This window comes from Tamandua tetradactyla, chromosome 5, assembly GCF_023851605.1.
Source record: "Tamandua tetradactyla isolate mTamTet1 chromosome 5, mTamTet1.pri, whole genome shotgun sequence".
Taxonomy (NCBI): domain Eukaryota; kingdom Metazoa; phylum Chordata; class Mammalia; order Pilosa; family Myrmecophagidae; genus Tamandua; species Tamandua tetradactyla.
The window spans coordinates 135,199,113-135,220,023 of record NC_135331.1 but is presented as its reverse complement, the minus strand read 5'-3'; the positions used below and the strand labels follow the sequence as shown (position 1 = coordinate 135,220,023).

General features: G+C 40.9%; 1 protein-coding gene across 1 annotated transcript in view; it reads right to left on the bottom strand.

Annotated features, from left to right (window-relative positions):
* The window catches only part of IRAK1BP1 (interleukin 1 receptor associated kinase 1 binding protein 1), a 42,739-nt gene that overhangs the window by 14,934 nt on the left and 6,894 nt on the right, over positions 1-20,911 (bottom strand). The window contains exon 2 of the mRNA XM_077162284.1: positions 16,350-16,415. Within this exon, the coding sequence (XP_077018399.1) occupies positions 16,350-16,415 (66 nt within the window). The remainder of the gene's footprint in view (positions 1-16,349; positions 16,416-20,911) is intronic.

Here is a 20,911-nt window from a genome sequence, read left to right as displayed (position 1 = left end):
ATAAGAATGAGGACCTTTAATCCTGTATAGCTTAATGTAATGGCTGGATACATTACATTATTAAGAGTATATTAAGCAGATAACCAAAAAGTACTGGCAAAGTCCTTTGAGGGATAGGAGAAAAAATATGGAACTATTAAACTTTACCACTGGGGAAACCCCTGATATTACATCAAACATTAGGGATATCCAAATCAATAGGCCAACCCTTGGTCTTGAGGCTTGCTCTTGTGAACCTTTTATATGTAGTGGAGAAGCTTAGCCTACCTATAGGTATGCCTAAGAGTTACTTCCAGAGGACCTCTTTTGTTTCTCAGATGGGGCCTTTCTCTCTCTCTAAGCTCACCTCTGCAAGTGTCCACCCCACTAAGTGGGACATGACATCCAGGGGTGAAAGTCTCCTTGGTGGTGTGGGAGATGACGGCCAAGGATAAGTCTGGCCCTGGCACCATGGGATTAACAATGCCATCCTGATCAAAAGGGGGGAAAGAAGTATAAAAAATAAGGTATAAGTGGCTGAGAGAGTTCAAACAGTTGGGAGGCTACTCTGGAAGTCACTCTTATCCAAGTTTCAGCTAGACATTGCTATCTACCATAATAACCTGCCAAACCCCAACCAAAACCATTCCAGCCAATCCTAAAGAACACCTAGAGCAAGATATAAGATTCTACAAAGGTTCCATGCTAGGGTAAATTTCCAGAAACCTAAAACCTCCAAATGGGTCCTGGGTCAGCTAAGTCCAGAAATGCAGAGGGGCCAGCCTCTATAGAACATCAAATAGTTACTTTTCAACAGCCCCTTCCAACATGAAAAATTTGAATGGGCATAGCCCAAATACCCTTAAAGAGTGGGAGAAAGATCAAAAGTGATGGTGGAGTTATACAAAGAAGGTAGGGTTTAACAAATGAGTATGATTGCTGAATCATTATATTGATATTTTTTTTAGTCTCTAGATCTTAAAGCCGCTAGAAGTAAAAACCTAAAATTGTGGAATTGTAACCCATACCAAACTCTGAAAACTGTTTTACAACTAATTGTGATGTATTTTATTGCTTTTTTGTATCTATGTTATTTTTCACAAAAAAAAAAAAAAAAGAAAAGAAAAAAATCTTCTAGCCTCCAGTGTTTTGGAGCAGCTAGAAGGAAAAATCTGAAATGTGGAATGGTAACCCATAACAAATTCTGAAATCTGTTCTGTATCTACTTGTTGAGGTGTATTTTGAAAATCATTGCTTTTTCTTTGTATATATGTTATATTTAACAATAAAAAATGTTTAAAAAAAAAAAACAGAAAGAGACTTGCACAGAAATCTCTCCAAAGATACACAACTGGCCAGAAAGCACATGAAAAAAACACTCAAAATTGTAAGTTATTAAAGGAAATGCAAATCAAAACCACAATGAGATACCACTTCATACCCACTAGCATGGCTACTATTAAAAAAACAGAAATTTAAAATGTTGGAGAAGATGTATACAAATAGAGACACTTATTTACTGCTGATAGGAATGTATAATGGTGCAGCCACTGTGGAAGACAGCTTGAAAGTTCCTCAGAACGTTAAGTATATGCCATATGACCTAGCAATCTTACTTCTAGGTATATATCCAAAAGATGTGAAAGCAGAGGCTCCAAGAGATATTTGCATACCAATGTTCAAAGTGGCATTATTCACAATCGCCAAAGATGGAAGCAATCCAGGTGTCCATCAACTAATGAATGACTCAATAAAATGTGGTACATACATATAATAGAACGTTATTCAGCTATAAAAAGAATGCAGTTCTAACATATGACAACATGGACGAACCTTGAAGACATCGTGTTGAGTGAAATAAGCCAGATACAAAAGGATAAATATCAGTATTAACTCAATGATATGAAATAATCAGAATAAGCAAACTTGCCAAGTCAGAATCTATAATATAGGTTACCAGGGGCTGGGGAAGGAGTAGGAATATGGAATTCATGCTTAATTGGTACAGAGTTTCTGTTGTGGATGTTTGAAAGGTTTTGGTAATAGATGGTGGTGATGTTAATACACCATTGTGAATGTGATTAACAGCACTGTAAAATATATGTGACTATGGTTAATGGGGAAATTTCAGGTTGTATATACAGTACTAGAAAAAAATTTGAAAAGCAACAACATAAGACTTTACAATACAAACAATGAACCGTATTATAAACTATGGGCTATAATTAATATACAATTACAAAAAGTGGTCCTTTATGAATTGTAACACATGAACCATACTGTTCTGCGGTTTGGGCCAACCGCTAAACTATCGGGGAACCTCTACTCCTCAGCTTCTCACTGCTTGCTAGACGACACTGCCGCACGCAGAAAAGGGGCTCGAGCCGGGGGTCTGGGTCCAAGGGGCGCGCGCAGGAGACCTCGCTGCGGGTCTAAAGGACTGGAGGCCGAGCCAATTAAGGCATGAAGCGAGGTAGCTTTATTGTTGGTAGACGCTTATGCCAGGGCCGCCAGTAGCTAAAGACCACGAGGCTTGACGAGCCCTGGATTATATACAGTTTGAGGAGAGGCGGAGTTAGGGTGTGGCCTCCAGGGGAGGGTAGCCAATCACACAGGGAGGACGGATGAGTGACTGTGACCATAGAGATGCTGTTCCTGAGTGTACCCGTAGCAGAGGATGTTGGGTAGGTGGAGGACTAAGGAGAAGGCCAATAGGGTTAGAGAGACAAGGCTGCATCATCACTAGTCGCCGGTGAGGCTTGTAATTCAGAGGTCTAGAAGAACCGGATGTGCCAAAATGGCGAGGGAGGGAGAGAAAGAGACTAAGCCACCAGGCCAAGAATAAAATTATGCCACAATTCCTCTCTTTTTCTTTTTTTAAAGAACACACTTGTGTGACAAGTGGCGGGCATGAACCTTTGCTGGGAGGGGCAGTGATAAGATTCCCCTTGTGTGCAAGGCTCAGGGTTTCAGGGGAAGGGTATGTGCTGAGCCAATCCTTATGCAAATCTCATGTGCCCCAGAAGAGCCAGAGGAGGTCTGTTAGAGTGACCCTCTTCTGCGATTCTTGCGTCGCACCCAGCGGTGCCCATCTGGTGGACCCAGATGCACGTACTCTGGTAACATGCAGCCCCCGTGGGGGAGTGTGAGGAATGTGGGCAGGCGATGACTGTTATAGCCTAGGGGAAGCAGGAGAGACCGGTCCTCATCTGTCCCCAGCTCGAGGGTGATCAGTCCTCAGGCGAGGCTAGGCCTGCGAGTCAAACCTGGGCTTGTCTGCGTTCCTCCATAGAACAGTCCGGGCGAGAAGGCTGAGCATAACAGCAGCCAAAACTGGGCCTCAGCTCGAGACCGGCGACAGAGAATGAGCAGCCTAGAAACGAGAAATGTTGAGGAGTAGTGCTATAAGTTGCGAGGGCGAGCAATGCTAGCTAACTATATCTGCGCTTGCTGCCGGTTGTCTGCATAAGAGAAAGGGTTTAGGGTTGCTAGAGCAAGAAGTTTTTAGGTATGCGGTGAAGATTTAGTCTCGCAAGGTGAGACGGGGCATAGAATGGTTAGCCGGGATAGGAGTAACACAGATTTTAGTGAAGGGGTACCGTCCATTGCAAACAGAGGAGGCAAGTTTACAAGGAGTTTTTACATTTAGAGCAATTAAGTCTCTTTGCTGTTGTACATTGAACACAGCGCTATGCAACAGATGGTTGACATTTTTTGTGTCTCCAAAGCTTGAGAGGTCGTTTGGGTCACGTCGAGGAGGGTTTCCGCAGTGACAGAGGCTTGAGTGAGGGTCACGGTGGCAACCGCACTGGCTGCTATAGCGGCGACGATGGCGGCGGCGATGGGGCTACGTGTTGCACTGGGCAAGTTGTTACTGGATTCCTAGAAACAAGACTTAAAAGAAGAACTTATTTTATGCAATCACGGGGGGCTCAAACGCGCTCTCCTTTTCGGCTGACTGGTAGATAACTCTCGGCAAAACCTGTACTAGGATGCAAAACTGAGTTGTTGAAAATACTAGTACTGACACAGGGTGTTAGACCCGTGCTACATGCCCATTTAAGTCCTGGCGAAGGAATTAGGTAAGTGTTTACTACAAAGTCCCTGGAAGCCTGTCGGTGGCGTGCCAATGCAAGTGCCCCTACCCGATACTTCCAACAGGGAATCGGGTACACTCGCATGTATTGCTCGTGCAGACACTTTTCCCAGGTTTGTTTGGATCAACAGAGGGAATGTCAAAGTCATCCGCCCCTGCAATTAAGTGACATAAATCAACTTCGAGGGAGGGCCACCACTGTCCCATGGGATGCTTACTATCAGTTTTGGTAGCCACGATATCACCATTGGAATTCAGGATTTGCCAAGTTTGTTTTACAGGTTGGTGAGCGTTGGGAGGTTCGGCACCTGCTAAAATCCTTTTAAGATGAAGTCCCAACAGAATACAGCCCAGCAGCTGGGGTCCGGCTACCCTGACTGCCTGCATCACTTTGTCCCGCACAGCTATTTTAATTATTCTTTCAATTAAAGGAGAAAAACTAACAGGTTAATATTCCAATCTTTTGGGGCAATTGTTGCTAATGAGTGATGGTTTGATTGCACAACGCAGACAGGCTCTTTACGGTGAGGGACGAAGGCTACAAACGCGAGTTTGGTTTTAGAGGCGTCTGTAAAAATAGTAGTGGCTCGCGGCACAGGGGCCGACGCTGGGAAAGGGTGAAAAGGACCCGAGCTTGGCCGTAGTGGGATGTGTCTGACTGCCTGACAGAGCTTGTGAGGAGGGTATTTGCTGGAGACCTCCCCGTGGAAGCCGAGCATTAGCGCCTGCATGTCGGGATTAAATTGTAGCAGCCAGGTAAACTGCTTGTCCTCAATAGGCCAGATTAGTACATCTGGAGGCCTCCCTACCAGCTGAACTGCTGCTTTGATTAGGTCTTGGGCTAAGGTTATCCACAGCTTTACCTGTGGGCAGATTTTACGGAGTTTACTTTTGGCTTGATGAATCCACATTAGGGGATCATCTTGCCAAAGAACGCCCGATGGTGAATGGTAAGTGTCTAGGATCATGGCTATTAGTGACTGATTAGGTTGATATCTACCCAGGTTACTGGAGGCAAAACATTCATTGAAAAGGTGTAAGGCTAGTTTCGCCTGCCATGTGAGCTTAATATGTTGATTAATGGCCTCGACTGTCTTGTTGCTAGTTTTTAACAATGAGAACAGTGGTTCCAACTGTTGGGTTGTTATGGGGAGGGCCGACCTGACCCAATTTATTTGCCCGCAAAGCTGTTGTAACTCATGCAATTGTAGGCGTTCCAGAATTTCAAATGAAAATTTAGTAGGTGCAACCTTTTGACCAATGGTATAGCCCAAGAACGTGTAGGGAGGAGTGGTTTGGACTTTATTGGGCTAGACAGTTAGCCCCAAACTTTGGAGATTAGCGATTAGCAACGACAAGACAGTCTGCAATTGTTCCTGAGTATCCGCTCCTACAAGCACATCGTCCATATAATGGAGAATAGTGGCTTGCGAGCGGAGAGGCTGCACAGCAACATTCACATATGCCTGACAAATGGCTGGGCTATTTCGCATGCCTTGTGGTAGGACCTTCCATTGATAACGCTGTGCTGCCCCCATGTGGTTAGTAACTGGCACTGTGAAAGCAAACTTTTCTTTGTCCCTGTCATGCAACGGAATAGAAAAGAAACAGTCTTTTATATCTATGGTGGTTATCTGCAGATGTTTAGCAAGAGCTGCAGGGTGAGGCATGCCAGGCTGAGAGGACCCCATAGGTCGGATATGCTTGTTAATTTCCCTGAGGTCATGAAGAAGTCTAAATTTGGTACCTCCCTTTTTACTGATGATAAAAACTGGAGAATTGTAAGGACTACGTGATGGCTCTATGTGTCCTGCGACTAATTGCTCTTGCACTAGTTGCTCTAATATTGTTAACTTGTGGGATGGAAGCGGCCACTGCTCCACCCAGATAGGCTCCTCTGTGTCCCATTGAAGAGGAGTGGGTGCTGGAGGTGTAACGCGAGCAGTGGCGCAAACTATTGGGGGGGCTGCGAGGTAGTATCGGTCCCTACATCTGCGGGGATGGCTCGCCCCCAGAGGGCCTGGCCGATGGTGGTTGAGAAACATTCTTGAGGGGGCTGCGTGGTAATATATGCCCCTGAGGCTGCTAGAATGTCTCGCCCCCATAAGATCTGGTCAATGGTGTTTAGAAACAATGGCCTGAAGACACCTCGGTGGCCTTCTTCATCCTCCCATGTAAGGGGAATCGCGGCTCTCGCCGAGGGGGCAGAGCCCGTGGCACCGATTACTGCGGGCCCTGAGGTAGTTGGGCACAAATTCTTCCATTTTGCAGGAAGGCATGAAATTTCTGCTCCCGAGTCCACCGTACCTAGAAGCCAATCGGTTCCGATTTTTAGTTTACGGGTGGGTTTGTTCGGGGTTATAGGAATGGTCCACATTATGGTTTGGGGGTGTTCCTGCTGACACCCCGGGTCTCTTGGGGACGGGGCTGAGACCTGCCCCTTTGGAAGTTTAAAGGTGGGTTAGGTGCATGGCAATTGCATGCCCAGTGATAGCCATTGTTACACTTTGGGCAAGGGGTTTTGGGCTTTCGCTCTTGCCAGCGTTTTCCTTCCGGTGGCTTGGCCCCCGTGTCTCTCGGGTCAGGTTGCTTAGGACACTCCCGAGCAAAATGTCCAGACTCACCGCACCGGTAACATTCATTAGTAGCTCTAAGTGCGAGTGCTAGGGAGTCAGCAAGATCTCTTGCGGAAGGGTTAATGTTGGAACAAGCAAGTACCCAATCAGAGATGGACTTCTCTCTAACGCCTGCCAGCGCTTGTCTGAAGATGGGACGGGCTCCCTCAAATATAAGTTCCTTAGCCAGTGCATCCTGCCCCTGATGATCATATATTTTGTTTCTGCAAGCCTCTTGCACCCTAGAGACAAAGGAGGCAAAATCCTCGTCTGTTTTCTGAATTAACTTGGTAATTTGTTCTGGTCTGGAGGCTGAACAATTACGGAAGGCCCGCATGGCTACTTCTCATAACTGAACCCAAAACCCATACGGGGCAGCGGCATAGACCGCTGGGTCGAAGTACCGACCGCTCCCGAGGAAAGACTCGAGAGGGATGCAGAGGCCCGGGAGCCCTCCTGGGTAATCTATCTGTCGAGCAGCCCGCTCGGCCTCTGAGTTGAAGTGCGCCTTCCAATCAACATACTGGCCTGGGGTGAGAATAGCTCTGGCTAGAGTTGTCCAGTCGTGAGGTGTATTAAGCTGCGTGGACATTTCCTCTAGCAGGTGGGTTGCGTATGGACTTGCAAACCCGTCTTCCTTGACCGCTTTGCGCAGTTGCTTGATTGCCTCTGCACTGTGAGGATACCAAGCAAGTGGGCGCTGCTGCGTCGGCTGGAGATTCATAGGGAAGCATCCAACCACGGGCGGCGGGAGGGGCCGCTGGGGCTCAGTAGGCCATGCCGCTGCAGCGGACTGAACAGGTGGGCTACCAGGCCAGACTGGGCCGGCGGCCGTGGCCCTGGAGTCACAAAATGATGGACAGGTCTCACAAAAAGGCGGAGGAGGGGCATAAGATGGCGGACCAGGCTCCTCCCCTGTGAGAGGGGGCTCGAGGGAGTGTCGTTCCGCTTTTTTAACTCCGGAGGAGGCGGAAGTGGGTTGGGAGGGAGTGAGTTACGAGATGGCTCCTGGCCACTCCCTTTCGGGAGGGTGGGGTAGAGGTTCTTCCTGTGGCTTTGCTCTTTACTCGAGGAAGAAGCCGGAAGGCCGCCATTTGTATCCCTCGGGGGATCTACCTCTAGCCGATTATTAAGCTGATCGAGCAGCGACTCAGAATCGGAGCCGTCAGCCTCCGCGCCCCTCGCTCGGGCCGGGTGGCCGTCTGTCGGCGGCAAGGAGCCCTGAAGGCAGGAGCAAATGGCAAGGAGAGTGGGGAGCAACCCCGGAGGGAAACGCTTACCCTTGTGCTCCATTTTGTCCATTACTCTCGCAATTAGCTGATCGTAAGTGTCTATACTCCACAGGTGGCAAGTCACTAGCCACGGGTTAAAAGGAAGCAGGAGATCCCAATAAACCTGCAGCTGCTTAACAGAGACTTTACAATTATGAGTGTCTAAAAGCGCCACTAGGGCACGGACCTGTGGTGCCTGCTGCCGAGTAATTCTGCTACCCATGTTCACCAAAATTTAGGGAGACAACTAGCCACTCCGATCAGGGCCTAGGACTTCCTTGGGAGTTTATTTGGGTGGCTAGTGCCGAGGGCGCTTACCTTGGACGAGGTCCTAGGGTGCCGTGGGAGTTCGCCGGGTGAGGAGAGAGGGGTCCCTGTTCGGGCGCCACTTGCGGTTTGGGCCCAACCGCTAAGCTATCGGGGACCCTCTACTCCTCAGCTTCTCACTGCTTGCTAGACAACACTGCCGCACGCAGAAAAGGGGCTCGAGCCGGGGGTCTGGGTCCAAGGGGCACGCGCAGGAGACCTCGCTGCGGGTCTAAAGGACTGGAGGCCGAGTCAATTAAGGCATGAAGCGAGGTAGCTTTATTGTTGGTAGACGCTTATGCCAGGGCCGCCAGAAGCTAAAGACCACGAGGCTTGACGAGCCCTGGATTATATACAGTTTGAGGAGAGGCGGAGTTAGGGCGTGGCCTCCAGGGGAGGGTAGCCAATCACACAGGGAGGACGGATGAGTGACTGTGACCATAGAGATGCTGTTCCTGAGTGTACCCGTAGCAGAGGATGTTGGGTAGGTGGAGGACTAAGGAGAAGGCCAATAGGGTTAGAGAGACAAGGCTGCATCATCACTAGTCGCTGGTGAGGCTTGTAATTCAGAGGCTTAGAAGAACCGGACGTGCCAAAATGGCGAGGGAGGGAGAGAAAGAGACTAAGCCACCAGGCCAAGAATAAAATTATGCCACACTGTTCTAGTTTGCAAGCTGCTGGAATGCAATATACCAGAACCAGAATGGCGTTTTAAAAAGAATTAAGTTGCAAGTTTACCATTCTAAGCCTGTGAAAATGTCCAAATTAAAGCAAAACTATAGTAACATCCAAATTAAGGCACCAACAAGAGGTTACCCTCACTTAAGAAAGGCTAATGAAATTCAGACTTTCCCTCTCAGCTGGAAAGGCACATGGCAAACAGGGCAACATCTGCTAGCCTCCTCTCCAGGCTTGTTGTTTCATGAAGCTCCCCCAGGGGCTTATTGCCAAAGTCTCTGGCTGAACTGGCTCTCATATTTCTAGTGGCTCTTGTGGTTCTTGTGGCTCTGAAGCTTTCCCCAAAATGTGTCCTTTTTTAAAGGATTCCAGTAAATTAATCCAGACCCACCTGGAATTAGTAGAGTCACATCTCCGTGGAGATAATCTAATCAAGTTTCCTTTCTCTAAACCTCTAACTTCTCTAATAAAAAAAATTTTGAAAAAAAAATGAAAGCAACAATTAAGCCTTTAATCACAGAAATGCCAGTCCTTCCTCTGTTTTCCTTTCCCCCATGGAATGGTGTCACCGGACAAGAGTCAGATGGATCAGCACAGATGTGGGAGATATTTCATTACTGAGGGAGCCCAAATAAAAGGTTCCTGTTGTTTTATGGATCCAGAGGCTAGAGGGAAGGAGAGTGGACCAGATGTAGAAGAGTACTACCATGAACAAAAAGTTCCCATTGTTTTACGGATCCAGAGGCTGGGGGAAGGAAAGTGGACTACATGTAGAAGAGTATGGAGTACTGCATCAAAGTGTAGAAAAGTGTCTTCAAGGTCTCCCTCACCTCTCCGGATGAGGAGGTATCATCAAAGGCTCTCAGGAATGAATGCAGATATGTACAAGTGCTTGACTGGCTAGCGAGGCCTGAGTCCTTGACTGAAATTCCCTTCAGAGACTGCAATGCGTTGGCTGTGCACCACATCTGTCTGAGGAAGGCAGCTTCCCCAATCAGGCCAGGCATAGGCTGTAATTGCCTATGGTCTGGCCTAAAAGATCACACAGAAGTTTATGGCCAGGAGCTGGACTCCTTATGGATATTTTTATATTCCTGTACTCTTTAGTTTTGTTTTAGGACACACTTAAGTGTGGGGTTAAGATATGTTAGGAAGTACTGGACTAGTACTCTAGTACTCAGTCTAGGGCTACTTATTTTTCACCAATGAGGCAAGCACTTTGGTGTACTCTACCCTCATGCCCCCAGAAATCTGGTCTGGCTGATGAGAACAGGCACTATTCTAAGCTTTGTATCAGCCTAATCATTGTTTCTTCTAATCTTTTTGGCTGGTTCCTTTTCTAGTCTCAGGTTGTTTCCCCACACGTGTGTTGGTCAGTGTGCCAGTGTGAATCTGTGGTGGACCCCAGAAAAGCCATTTCCTATAATACTCATTTAATATTGCTGTCTGGGGGTTCTTTTATTGTTCCCATGGAGATGTGGCCTACGCAATTGTGAACTCAAGTGTTTATTGTTACTTTATATTGTTGATTATATATTTCAGGTATAATCTGACAAAACATGTATTTAATAATATTTTTGCACAAAATTTTAATTTTCTTTAAATTCATCTTTTTAAATGGGTCCCTTCCTGCTATCATCACAGCAAATAAGCAGTAGCAGCTACAGGCATGAGTGTTTTGTGTTAGCCCTGAACAGCTAAAGCTTTAAAGTTTACCTTTTATAAGGTACAGCAAAAATCAACTGGGGGCCAGTTTTTAAAACCTTGCTAATCAAGTTTACCCTCTAATATGGTATTTATTTTTCTGAAGTATTGCTGCTGACTGCAGATTCTTAACCCTAGCACAGTCTTAGGAAAGAAGAGGGTAAAGAGAATAGGTAAACTTAACTGAATTCAAAACTATCAGCTAATTTTAAAAATGAAAGAATAAAGAACAAATATACCATACACAAATTTAGACAATTTTTAGATAATTTTTCTTTAGAAAGAAAAAAGTAGTCCTCTTCAAAAACTGGTTTCTTCTCCTAGGTATACTTCCAACAAAATTGTTTTAACTATACCCACTTACATATATATCATGCTAAATCTTTTTAATGCATCCCTGGTATTCTTCTTTGCTAAAGAAAAGAGTATATGGAAGGAAGCTTGGGAAAATTCCTAAGCAGGCAGCAAGAAAGACACCAGTGGACCAAGATGGCAGCTTAGGGAGGTGTGGGTTTTAGTTCGTCCTCCAGAGCAGCTAGTAAATAGCCAAGAACAGTACAGAACAATTGCTGTGGTCACATCAGTGACCCGACACACAGTGTACACCAGTCTGGACAAGGTGGACCAGCTGTGAGCCCACCCAGAACCTTGAGTGCCCCAAGCTGTGGAGAGGAGGCTGATGCCCCTCCCCCACAAGTTGGTTCCCAGAGGGGAAAGGAAAGAGACTTTACTAGCAGCGAGGGGCTGAGCTCAACCAAGCTCTAATTGTGGAATTAATTAACAATTTCTAACTACTAAAAATAGGCCCCCAGCTCAACTGAACCTGGAGTAAAAGCTGAGGTTGTTGATTTTTGTCCTGGTACAGAGGGGACAGGGCTGACGGAAAAAGAAAAAAATAGAAAACAGGGTTTTTTGAATCAGACAGCACAAAATACTTGAAAGGGTCTGGGCCCTGAAGGAGAGGAAGGGGCACACAGGACCTGGAGATACACAAAGCAATGTACCAAGTTAAGCTCTTGACTGGCAAACCCAAAGAACAGGGGTCCTGCTCTGAAAAGGATTTTTTTTTTTTTTTTTTTTTGTGGCTGTTTCTACAGCTTGACTATTCTTTGGATACAACTGCAAGGCTTCACAGGCTCCAACTGCTGCAGGCAAGGGTGGAATTCAGCTTGTCTGAGAGCTTGTCTAGAGGCTGTGCCTTCCCCAGGAGAAGGGTGGGACCCAGCTCAGATGGAATCCCTCCCTCAAGGAATTGAGACCCCAGGTACTAGAAAACTGAAGCGATTAAAGCCAGCCTACAACCTCTCCTTGGTCTCAACCACACCCCTAGCAGAGAGAGTCTGCTGAACTTAAAGGTACTGTATCACTTTAAGCTGGTGGGACCTGCAGGCAAACAAGCACCACATACTGGGCAGGATAGGAAAAACAGCCTAGAGGCTTCATAGGAAAGTCTTTCAATCTGCTGGGTTTCACCCTCTGGGAAAACTTATGCAGGTGACTCTTTCCTCCTGAGAGGAAGCCAATTTGGTCTGGGAAAATATGACTGGGTCTATAATACCTAAGTAGACCTCCTAAGGGGAAAAAAACGCACCATACAGGCAGGTAAGAAACAAGAAAACAAGAACTGAAAAATTCTGATCTGTTAAACAAAACCTAAGCTAGAGGTCTAGAATAAGCTGAACTGAATGTCAAAGAACAGACAGACAACAAAGTCATCCAACAAGAAAATCCTAGGTAAAAAAAAGTGAAAAGAATCTACAGAATAAATTAATTAAGGAAATTAAATGTCTAAATGCCAGCAAAAAAGGAAAGATGTTCTTTTTTCTTGAATGTGCCCTTTCCCAGGTTATTTGAGGCAAATCTACTTCCACAATATCAGGCTTGAATACAGTATTTTCTTGCTGTTTTTTTAGAAATACTAAGAAACACTGTTTGTTGAGATCAGCTCAGTACCCGTTCAAACAAGATTTCCTCTGTCCTGCATCCTCTTATCTCATGTGGCCAAACTACGATAAAAAATATTAACAGCAACTCAGGTGGCCTTCATGCCTCCTAATCATTATCCCACAAGGGTAATCACTATCCTAACCAATAAAATCATATTAATCAATAAAAAATAGTACTAATAATAATCAAAAAGGCAGCAGATATAGCTTTTAGAAGTAGACATAATATTGATAACAGAACTAAAAGTTCTTTGTCCTCTCCCCATGGGGAAACTAGTTTAAGAGTATCAGTGTGAAAACTATTCAAAAAGACGTTACTCTGGTGGGAAAAAACTGTATTCTGCCTTTCCTAACAGTTCAAAAACTTCTAAGCCAATCAATGCTGTGGACGTCTGCTTTATAATTTAGCAGTCTGGTATATAATTGATACATAGCTAGACAGAAATCCAAGTTAATGAGGCAGAGTCACTTTATTGAGAAACAGATGTTGCATCATAATTTTTAGAGGGAGGTATGCAGGATAAAAATCTTTTAATACATTTAACTATTGAGGATAACTTTATATAGCATATTCAAAGTCCTCATTAAATATTTCATCAAGGTAAACCATTATGATTACAAATGTATACATGTAAAAATGTATACACTCATATACATATATGTATATATATACACACACGTACACATTACCTTGTACTAGCTGTATCATTTAAGTTTTATCATATAAATGCTTTGAATCTCATCAGTCAACGAGAATCACCTTCAGTTTAGAATTTCAGAACTAACCAAGAAATTAAATCCAAAATAAGTGAGATTTAAGTGCTTTAAATGAATTTGCCTCTTGGATAAATAAAATCCAAGTTTACTAAAAAATCCTGCAAATAAGATTTCTGAATTATTATTGCTAACCTCTTAGGTATCATGAAGAAATAGGTCAAAAGCCTCTTTGAAATACTTGTAGTTTCAATTTCCAAAAAAGACAAAAGGATAAAAATTAGACAAACTACAGTCTTGTGGTATGGATAACTTTCCACTCTAGGCAAGGTTTCAGAACATATTGTTTTAAAAGTTAGTAAGAACTGAGGAAAGACTTCTATAAGAAAGAAAGGAACTATCACTTAGGCCCAATCTGATTCACTTTACTCACTTTTCTTGCCTTAGGCTTCAAAGTTTTTGAGCTGTTTCTTTCCTCTCTAGTATTGCCACAACCTATTCTTTACTTCCCTCATAAGTGTCCCTAGCTTCCTTTTCCCCCAGCTGTCTCTGAAGAAAAGAACACAGGGTCTTCTCCAGTAATGCATATAGGGAATAATAATAAGAACATGAGAATTTAACATTAAGATCTTATAGGGTTCTTGACATCATATATTCAGACTCTAATTCCTAAGTATTTTGCTGAGATAAGCAGAAAACCTGTCTGACTTCTAACTCTGCTTTCATTCTTGAGAATAGGTTTTACCAACTCTATACCTTCATTTAACCTCTACCTTCTGAAGCACTGTGAAATTCTTTCTCCCCAGTGGCCACTCTCTTCAGCCACATAATATACTAAATTTCATGTAACTGATAACTTACCAGAGAAATACTGCAACTATAGGGTATTCATATTTTATCTAGTAATTTAGACAAGTTTTAGGATATACTGAAATATGGTCTTCAGAGTAACACTATTAGCTAGAGTCATAGCTTATTAATGCTACTTAATATTTTCATTGATTACATAGATAAGTACACTGCAGGTGACGTAAAGATGGTATGTCTAAACATAACCACCAGTTGATAAAATCAAGATCCAAACAGATTCCAACAGGTTAGAATTATAAATCAAATCTCGTAAGATAGAAGTTTACAGAAAAAACTTTAAAGACCCTTACTTCATTTTGAAACAGCATTAGCAAGATGGAAGAAATGTAATTTGAACATGATTTAAAAGCAGTGTGTGAGAAAGGCACTTGTTTTATTAGTTATAATTACTGATTATGACTGTCAGCTCAAAAGATGGGAATAATGTGATGCAAAATGAGTTAATTAAGTCTAGGTGTGTTATTAGAAATAAACGTCTCAGAATAAAGAAGATAAGCACTTTTCTCTAGTGTGAGATATCACAAGTAGGACATTATAGTTCTAGATGCTTTAGGAGGAAATTAGCTAATTAAAGAATTGTTTGTCATACAAGAAATGGCCAAAGAAACAGGATATATAACCCTGAAGAAGAAAAAGTGGCATCAAAATGATAACCAACTTCAAATATATACTTGAAGTTTATACTTTGACAGAAAGTATTAACCTTGTTTTGTTTTTTTCTTGGAGAGGTACACTACTAATAATGGATAGGTACCAGTGAGTCAATTTTAGTTTAATGTTAGAAATTTTAATATTGATTAGATGTCTGACAATAGAATAGGTCTTATGTATTCAAGCCAATCTATGTATAAAATATTTCATAATAAAAAATGTAGAGTTAAAGATTAGATGAGATAATATATGGAAAATGCCCAACAAATTGCAGGCATGCAAGATGAAGGAGGGAAAAAGTTGAATGGTTGTACTACCTTTTCGAGTCAGTACACATTTACTGAATGCTTATTATATTCTAGACCTTTAAAATCCCTCTAAAATTTAGATTTTATGACATGAAGACAATGTGATAAAGTGGAAAGAATACCAATGTAGAAATCAAAAAGCCAGGATTTTAATCCAATTCCCCTTGCCACACATACAACCACTCACCTATCCTTAAACAAGTCACTTAAAACTTTCTAATCTTCAATGTCCTTATCTTTTAAATCAAGGAGAGGCAGATGGTGGGAGTAATTTGAAAATTCCTTGAGGAAGTTAAATTTTAAGTGGAGAAATCATAAAACTATTAAAATAACTATAGGGGCAATAAAGTATAAATTACTACCTCAAGAAGAAAGAATCCTGGATTCTAATTTCCATTTTCATTTTACTTATGTGACCCTTGAAAAGTCTGAGCCTAAGCAATCTGAGCCTAAGGTCAAACCCTCAAGATCAGGAAAATTTGCCTGAAAATAGGACTAAGACCTTTCTTGAGCTCTAAAGACAAAGAGTCTCTGACTAGAGAATCTTATTTATTTCCTGTGCCAGGAAGCACACAGTCCAGGCACATACCATAACTGATAACAACCTACCAAACCACAACTAGACCATACTCCAAGTTCATAAAATCCTGATTATTATAAAATCTTAAGGATAAGTACAAAGTAAAGGCGGCAATAAGGATTAAATATTACCGTTAATTGAGTGGACTTCAATAGTTTTGTTCTTTTTAATGAATGCTGAGTAGTTTTTATTTCTAAATAATCTTTAACCTACCACAAGTCAATATAATTGCACTATGAACCAAAGGAATACAGAAAAGTGTTTCAATCCTTTATGCTACAATTTTATTAATTTGTCTTTTATCTGAGGAAAAGAAATTTTTCTTCTGTAGTGTTTCCTGCTGACTAGAAGATAATATTGCTAAAATTTTAGTCAGGTGGCAATTAACTGCTATTTTCCCCCCTGCTATTTTTATTCCATTTCAAAATAATTTCTCTTAAATAAATCTCATTATATTTATTTTAAAAGCTTACATAGGTATGTATCATCAAAAATAGCTTTGAGAAAAATAATCTTTTATCAATACTTTGAAAAGCATTTCTCCTGTACACTTCACTTTTAAGAATAAAAATAAAAATAAATTGTCCCCACAAAGTCATGCTGTTTCCAATTATTTAAGATAGATACATACCTCTGCTTCCATGTGATAAGCATTTTCAACTCTTCTAAAATCCTTTGTCACAGTTATATTTTCTGCCTGAAACAGAAAATATAAAAGTATGGTTAGTAAATGCAATTACTCTAAAATGTAAATTAGAGACCTGAATTTATTAAAATCAAAAGATATAAAGCATGCAGAAAAAACTGTTTTGACTGATGTTTTAAAACTTTCCTGGAAGTGACATAAAGTAAATTTAAAAAGCTAAAAATATTTGCTGAAGATTTTGTAATTGTCACTCCATTTGAAGCAATTTTTGCATTGACTTGTACAGAGAGTATAAGCTTAAGGTAAAATATGTATTAGAAATTATCTGTATAAAAGCATTCTGCAAGTTATAATTGTTTGATTTTTTTAAGGTGTGTTTAACTTACAAATAATTTAATACATATTTACTGACTACCCATGATGTGCAATTTTAGGTAAGTTATTCATATTTTTGAACCTTACTTTCCACATTTATAAAATCAGGTTAATATCATATACACCACATGACATTTGAGGATTTAATGAGAAATTATATATAAAGTGCTTGGCATGGAGAAGGCACTCAGCAAAAGCAGATAATATTCTATTATGATATAAATGTTTCCTGAAATATTGAACCTGGGGCAGTTTTTTTTTGACATGGGCAGGCTCTGGGAATTGGACCCTGGTCTGCAGCACAGCAGGCAAGAATTCTGTCACTGAGCCACTGGTGCACCACAGGTTTTTTATTATTAGTGCTTTTTTATTTTCTGGACAAATTTAGTTCATAATTCTGAAAAAGATAAATTTCTTATTTATTTTCCAAAGCATTTTTAAATTTAGTGAAATGAACTCTTCACCTACTGTCATCCTCAGATATAGGCTGAATTTATACATTATAATTCCTTATATCTTTCAAAATATATGCTAAACAAATATATAATGATAATTATGCCCAGTAAAGATTTAATTATTTTATTTAGTAGGGGATATAACTATATCTGAATTTTGAGATATAAGCTAATTCTGAGTAGTTTATGTGATCTAGAAAAGTTCTAAAAAGTTTTAACCTGACAATTTGAATTCAAGTTCCAATTATAGCTATGATGTCTGTGCTGGTTTGAATCTGTGGTAGATCCCAGAAAAGCCATGTCCTTTAATCCTCATTCAATATTGCTGGCTGGTAGCTTTTTGATTGCTCGCATGGAGATATGAACCACCCAATTGTGGGTGGGAACTTTTGTTTAGATGGCTTCTGTGGAGTTGTGACTCCACCCATTCCAGGTGAGTCTTGATTAGCATATTGGAATCCTTTAAAAGAGGAAACATTTTGGAGAATGCTTGAGAGCCACAAGAACTACTGAGCACACACAGTCAGAGATTTTTGGAGATGAAGAAAGAAAACATCCCTAGGCAAGCTTATGAAAACAGGAAGCCTGGAGAGAAAGCTAGCAGATGTCTTCAACACGTTCACATTGTGCCTTTCCAGTTGAGAGAAACCCTGAAAGTCATCAGTCTTCTTAAACCAAGATATCTTTCCCTGATGCCTTAGATTGGACATTTCTATAGCCTTGCTTTAATTGGGACATTTTCATGGGCCTTAGAACTGTAAACTTGCAACTTAATAAATAAGCTGTTTGTTTCTGGTATATCACATTCTGGCAGCAAGCAAACTAGAACGAACAATGTCTGTCACTCCCATGAAAATATTAATATAATTTTTTATCATAAAGGCAATACCTACTCATTGTAGAAAATTTATAATACAGATAAATAAAACTTTCTTTAATATATTTACTTGATTATCACCAAACTATCATTATTTCACTTGACTATAATGAAACTTTTCTGTCATTCAATATTCTTTTAATGACATGTCTTTCTTCCATTTTAGATTCTCTGTTTTTAGTTAATTTTTCTCTACTTCATTTGGCAAAGATATGTAAATATTTTGATTGCAAAATTATAGGAGAATTAATTTTAGGAAAGGTAAATAGAAAGAAAGGTATCTTTCATTGTTATTTGTTTTTAACAACACTGTCTTTATAAAAATATATGCTAACTAAAGAAAATCTAATACTGGAGAAAAGAACACAGAAAGTAATAATGTCCCCAAACCCTAAATTTTTAGTAACATTTTACTGTCATCTATCAATGCATATAGTCATATCTAGACTATGTACAGAAAATTTTATAAGTGCAATTGTACTTGATGTAATTTTGCGTTACCTACTTTTTTTTTTAGAATAAATTTTTTGGTTTGGAATAACTTCATATTTATAGAAAAGTTGCCAAGTTAGTAGAGAGAGTTCCCATAAACCCCAGTTTCAGATTCCCCTAATGTTATCATCTTACATGACTGTGGTACATTTATCACAACTAAAAAACCAACATCGGTTCATTACCATTAACAAATTTCTGACTTTATTTGTATTTCACCAGTTTTTCCATTAATGTCCTTTTTATATTCCAGGATACAATTCAGCATACCACTTTGCATTTTAATTCATCATTTTTCCTGAGTGTCCTCTGGCATGTAATAGTATCTCAGTCTTCCCTTGTTTTTTCATGACCTTGAAAGTTTGAAGGAATACTAGTCACGTATTTTGTAGAATGTCCCTCAAATTGAATTGTTTGAATTTTTTTTCATGATTAGACTGGGGTTCTGGGTTATGAGAAAGAATACCACAGAGGTGAAGGAACTTCTCATCATATCAAATCAGGAGTTATATGATATCCACATGGTATTAATCATGTTAACTGCAATCACTTGGTTTGTCAGGTTTCCTCAATGTAAAGTCCCTATTTTCCTTTTCCAAACTCTAAAACACTGAAGCCAGTGACCAAATCCAGGCCAAACTCAATCAATAAATACTATGTTATTTATTTTGTTGCTCAAACAGTTCCAGCTTTGGCCACTGGGATTTCTTTTAGGTTGGTGCCTATGTGTCCATTTGACATACCCCAACTTTTTTTTCTTTGAGCAATTTCTTATTGTAATTTCCATGCCTCAATTTAGAATCACCCATTTTTCCAAGAAGACCTCGTTTTTTTTATTAGGGAAAATATTTAAAACCAAGATCTGGGTGCTGAGAGTCCTCATAGTTACTGGGATATCTTTCCTTCTAGGCCCTCTCAGTGGACAGAGCAAAGTAATAAATGTGTGTATACTAACACACATATCTACAATTATTTCTCTGTCTCCCCATCTGTATACATACTAAGCTAAGCATGAGTTCATATTGATGTTTCCAATTCTAATTCAGAACTGTCAAGTTCATTCTGGCCTTCCCTTCTTGTTTATCCATAACTTCCTTCTCCCAAAGTGGGAAACCTAGCTTCCACAATTCACCATCCATTTACTTATTTATTCATTTCCAGTAAACATGCAAAGCAGTTTCAGAATAGTTAACCAGTAACTCCTTGAGAAACAAATTTACCAATTAGAGTATAGGGTTTATGTACATTTCATTTTGTCTTTAACCTTATAGTTTGTCAAAATATTTTTTCCAAAGTTACGTAGGCTTTTCCTCCTCCCATCCCCAGCAGTTATGTCACACATTTGTAACACAGTTTGGTTCATTTGTCGTAGTCTGAATTCTATTCTGGGGGTCTTAAAATATATTGCTGGTTTGAAACAGTTATGTACCCCAGAAAAGCCATATTCTTCTAATTCAGTTTTCTGGTGGCAGACCTAACTGTTGGGTGGGACCTTTTGATTAGGTTGTTTCCATGAAGATGTGACCCTGCCCATTCAAGGACTCAGCTTACTTGAGTCCTTTAAGAGGGAAACATTTTGGAGAAGAAGAAAAATGCCCCAGAAGATGCCAGAAGCTAACAGAGCCAATAGAATCAGAAGCTGAAAGCAACGCAACCTGGGGCAAAGGGCCAGGAGATGCCAGCCATATGCTTTCCTAGCTGACAGGTGCTCCAGATACTGGCAGCCTTTTCTTCAGAGTACAGGTATCATCTTATTGATGCCTTAAATTTGGACACTTTCATGCCCTTAGAACTGTAAATTTGTAACCTAATAAATCCCCTTTATAAAAGCCAGTCCATTTCTGGTATATTGCATTCTGGCAGCATTAACAAACTGAAACATTAGAGTTAACATTTTGTGATTTATGGTTCTATGAGTTTTTACGAATGCATAGTCATTTATTCACCATCCCAGTACCACAGAGAATACTTTCTTTACCTTAAAATTTTTCTTGTGTATCTCTTTTATAGTCAACTGCTCTCCACTCCAACAACCCCTGGTAACCACTGATATATTCTATGTCCCTATGGTCCCTTTCTGGGATGTCATATCAATGGAATCATAAAATACACAGTATTTTAGATCTGGCTTCCTTCACTTAGCAATATGCATTTAAGATTCATCCACTTTGTTGAGCAAGTCAGTAGCTCATACCTTTTTATTGATGAATAATATTCCACTGAATGGATGTACCACAGTTTGTTTATACATTCTCCTGTTTAAAGCCATCATGGTTGATTCCAGTTTTAGAGGTTTATTCAAAATCTCTATAAACATTCACCTACAGGTTTTTACTTGAGCATAAGAT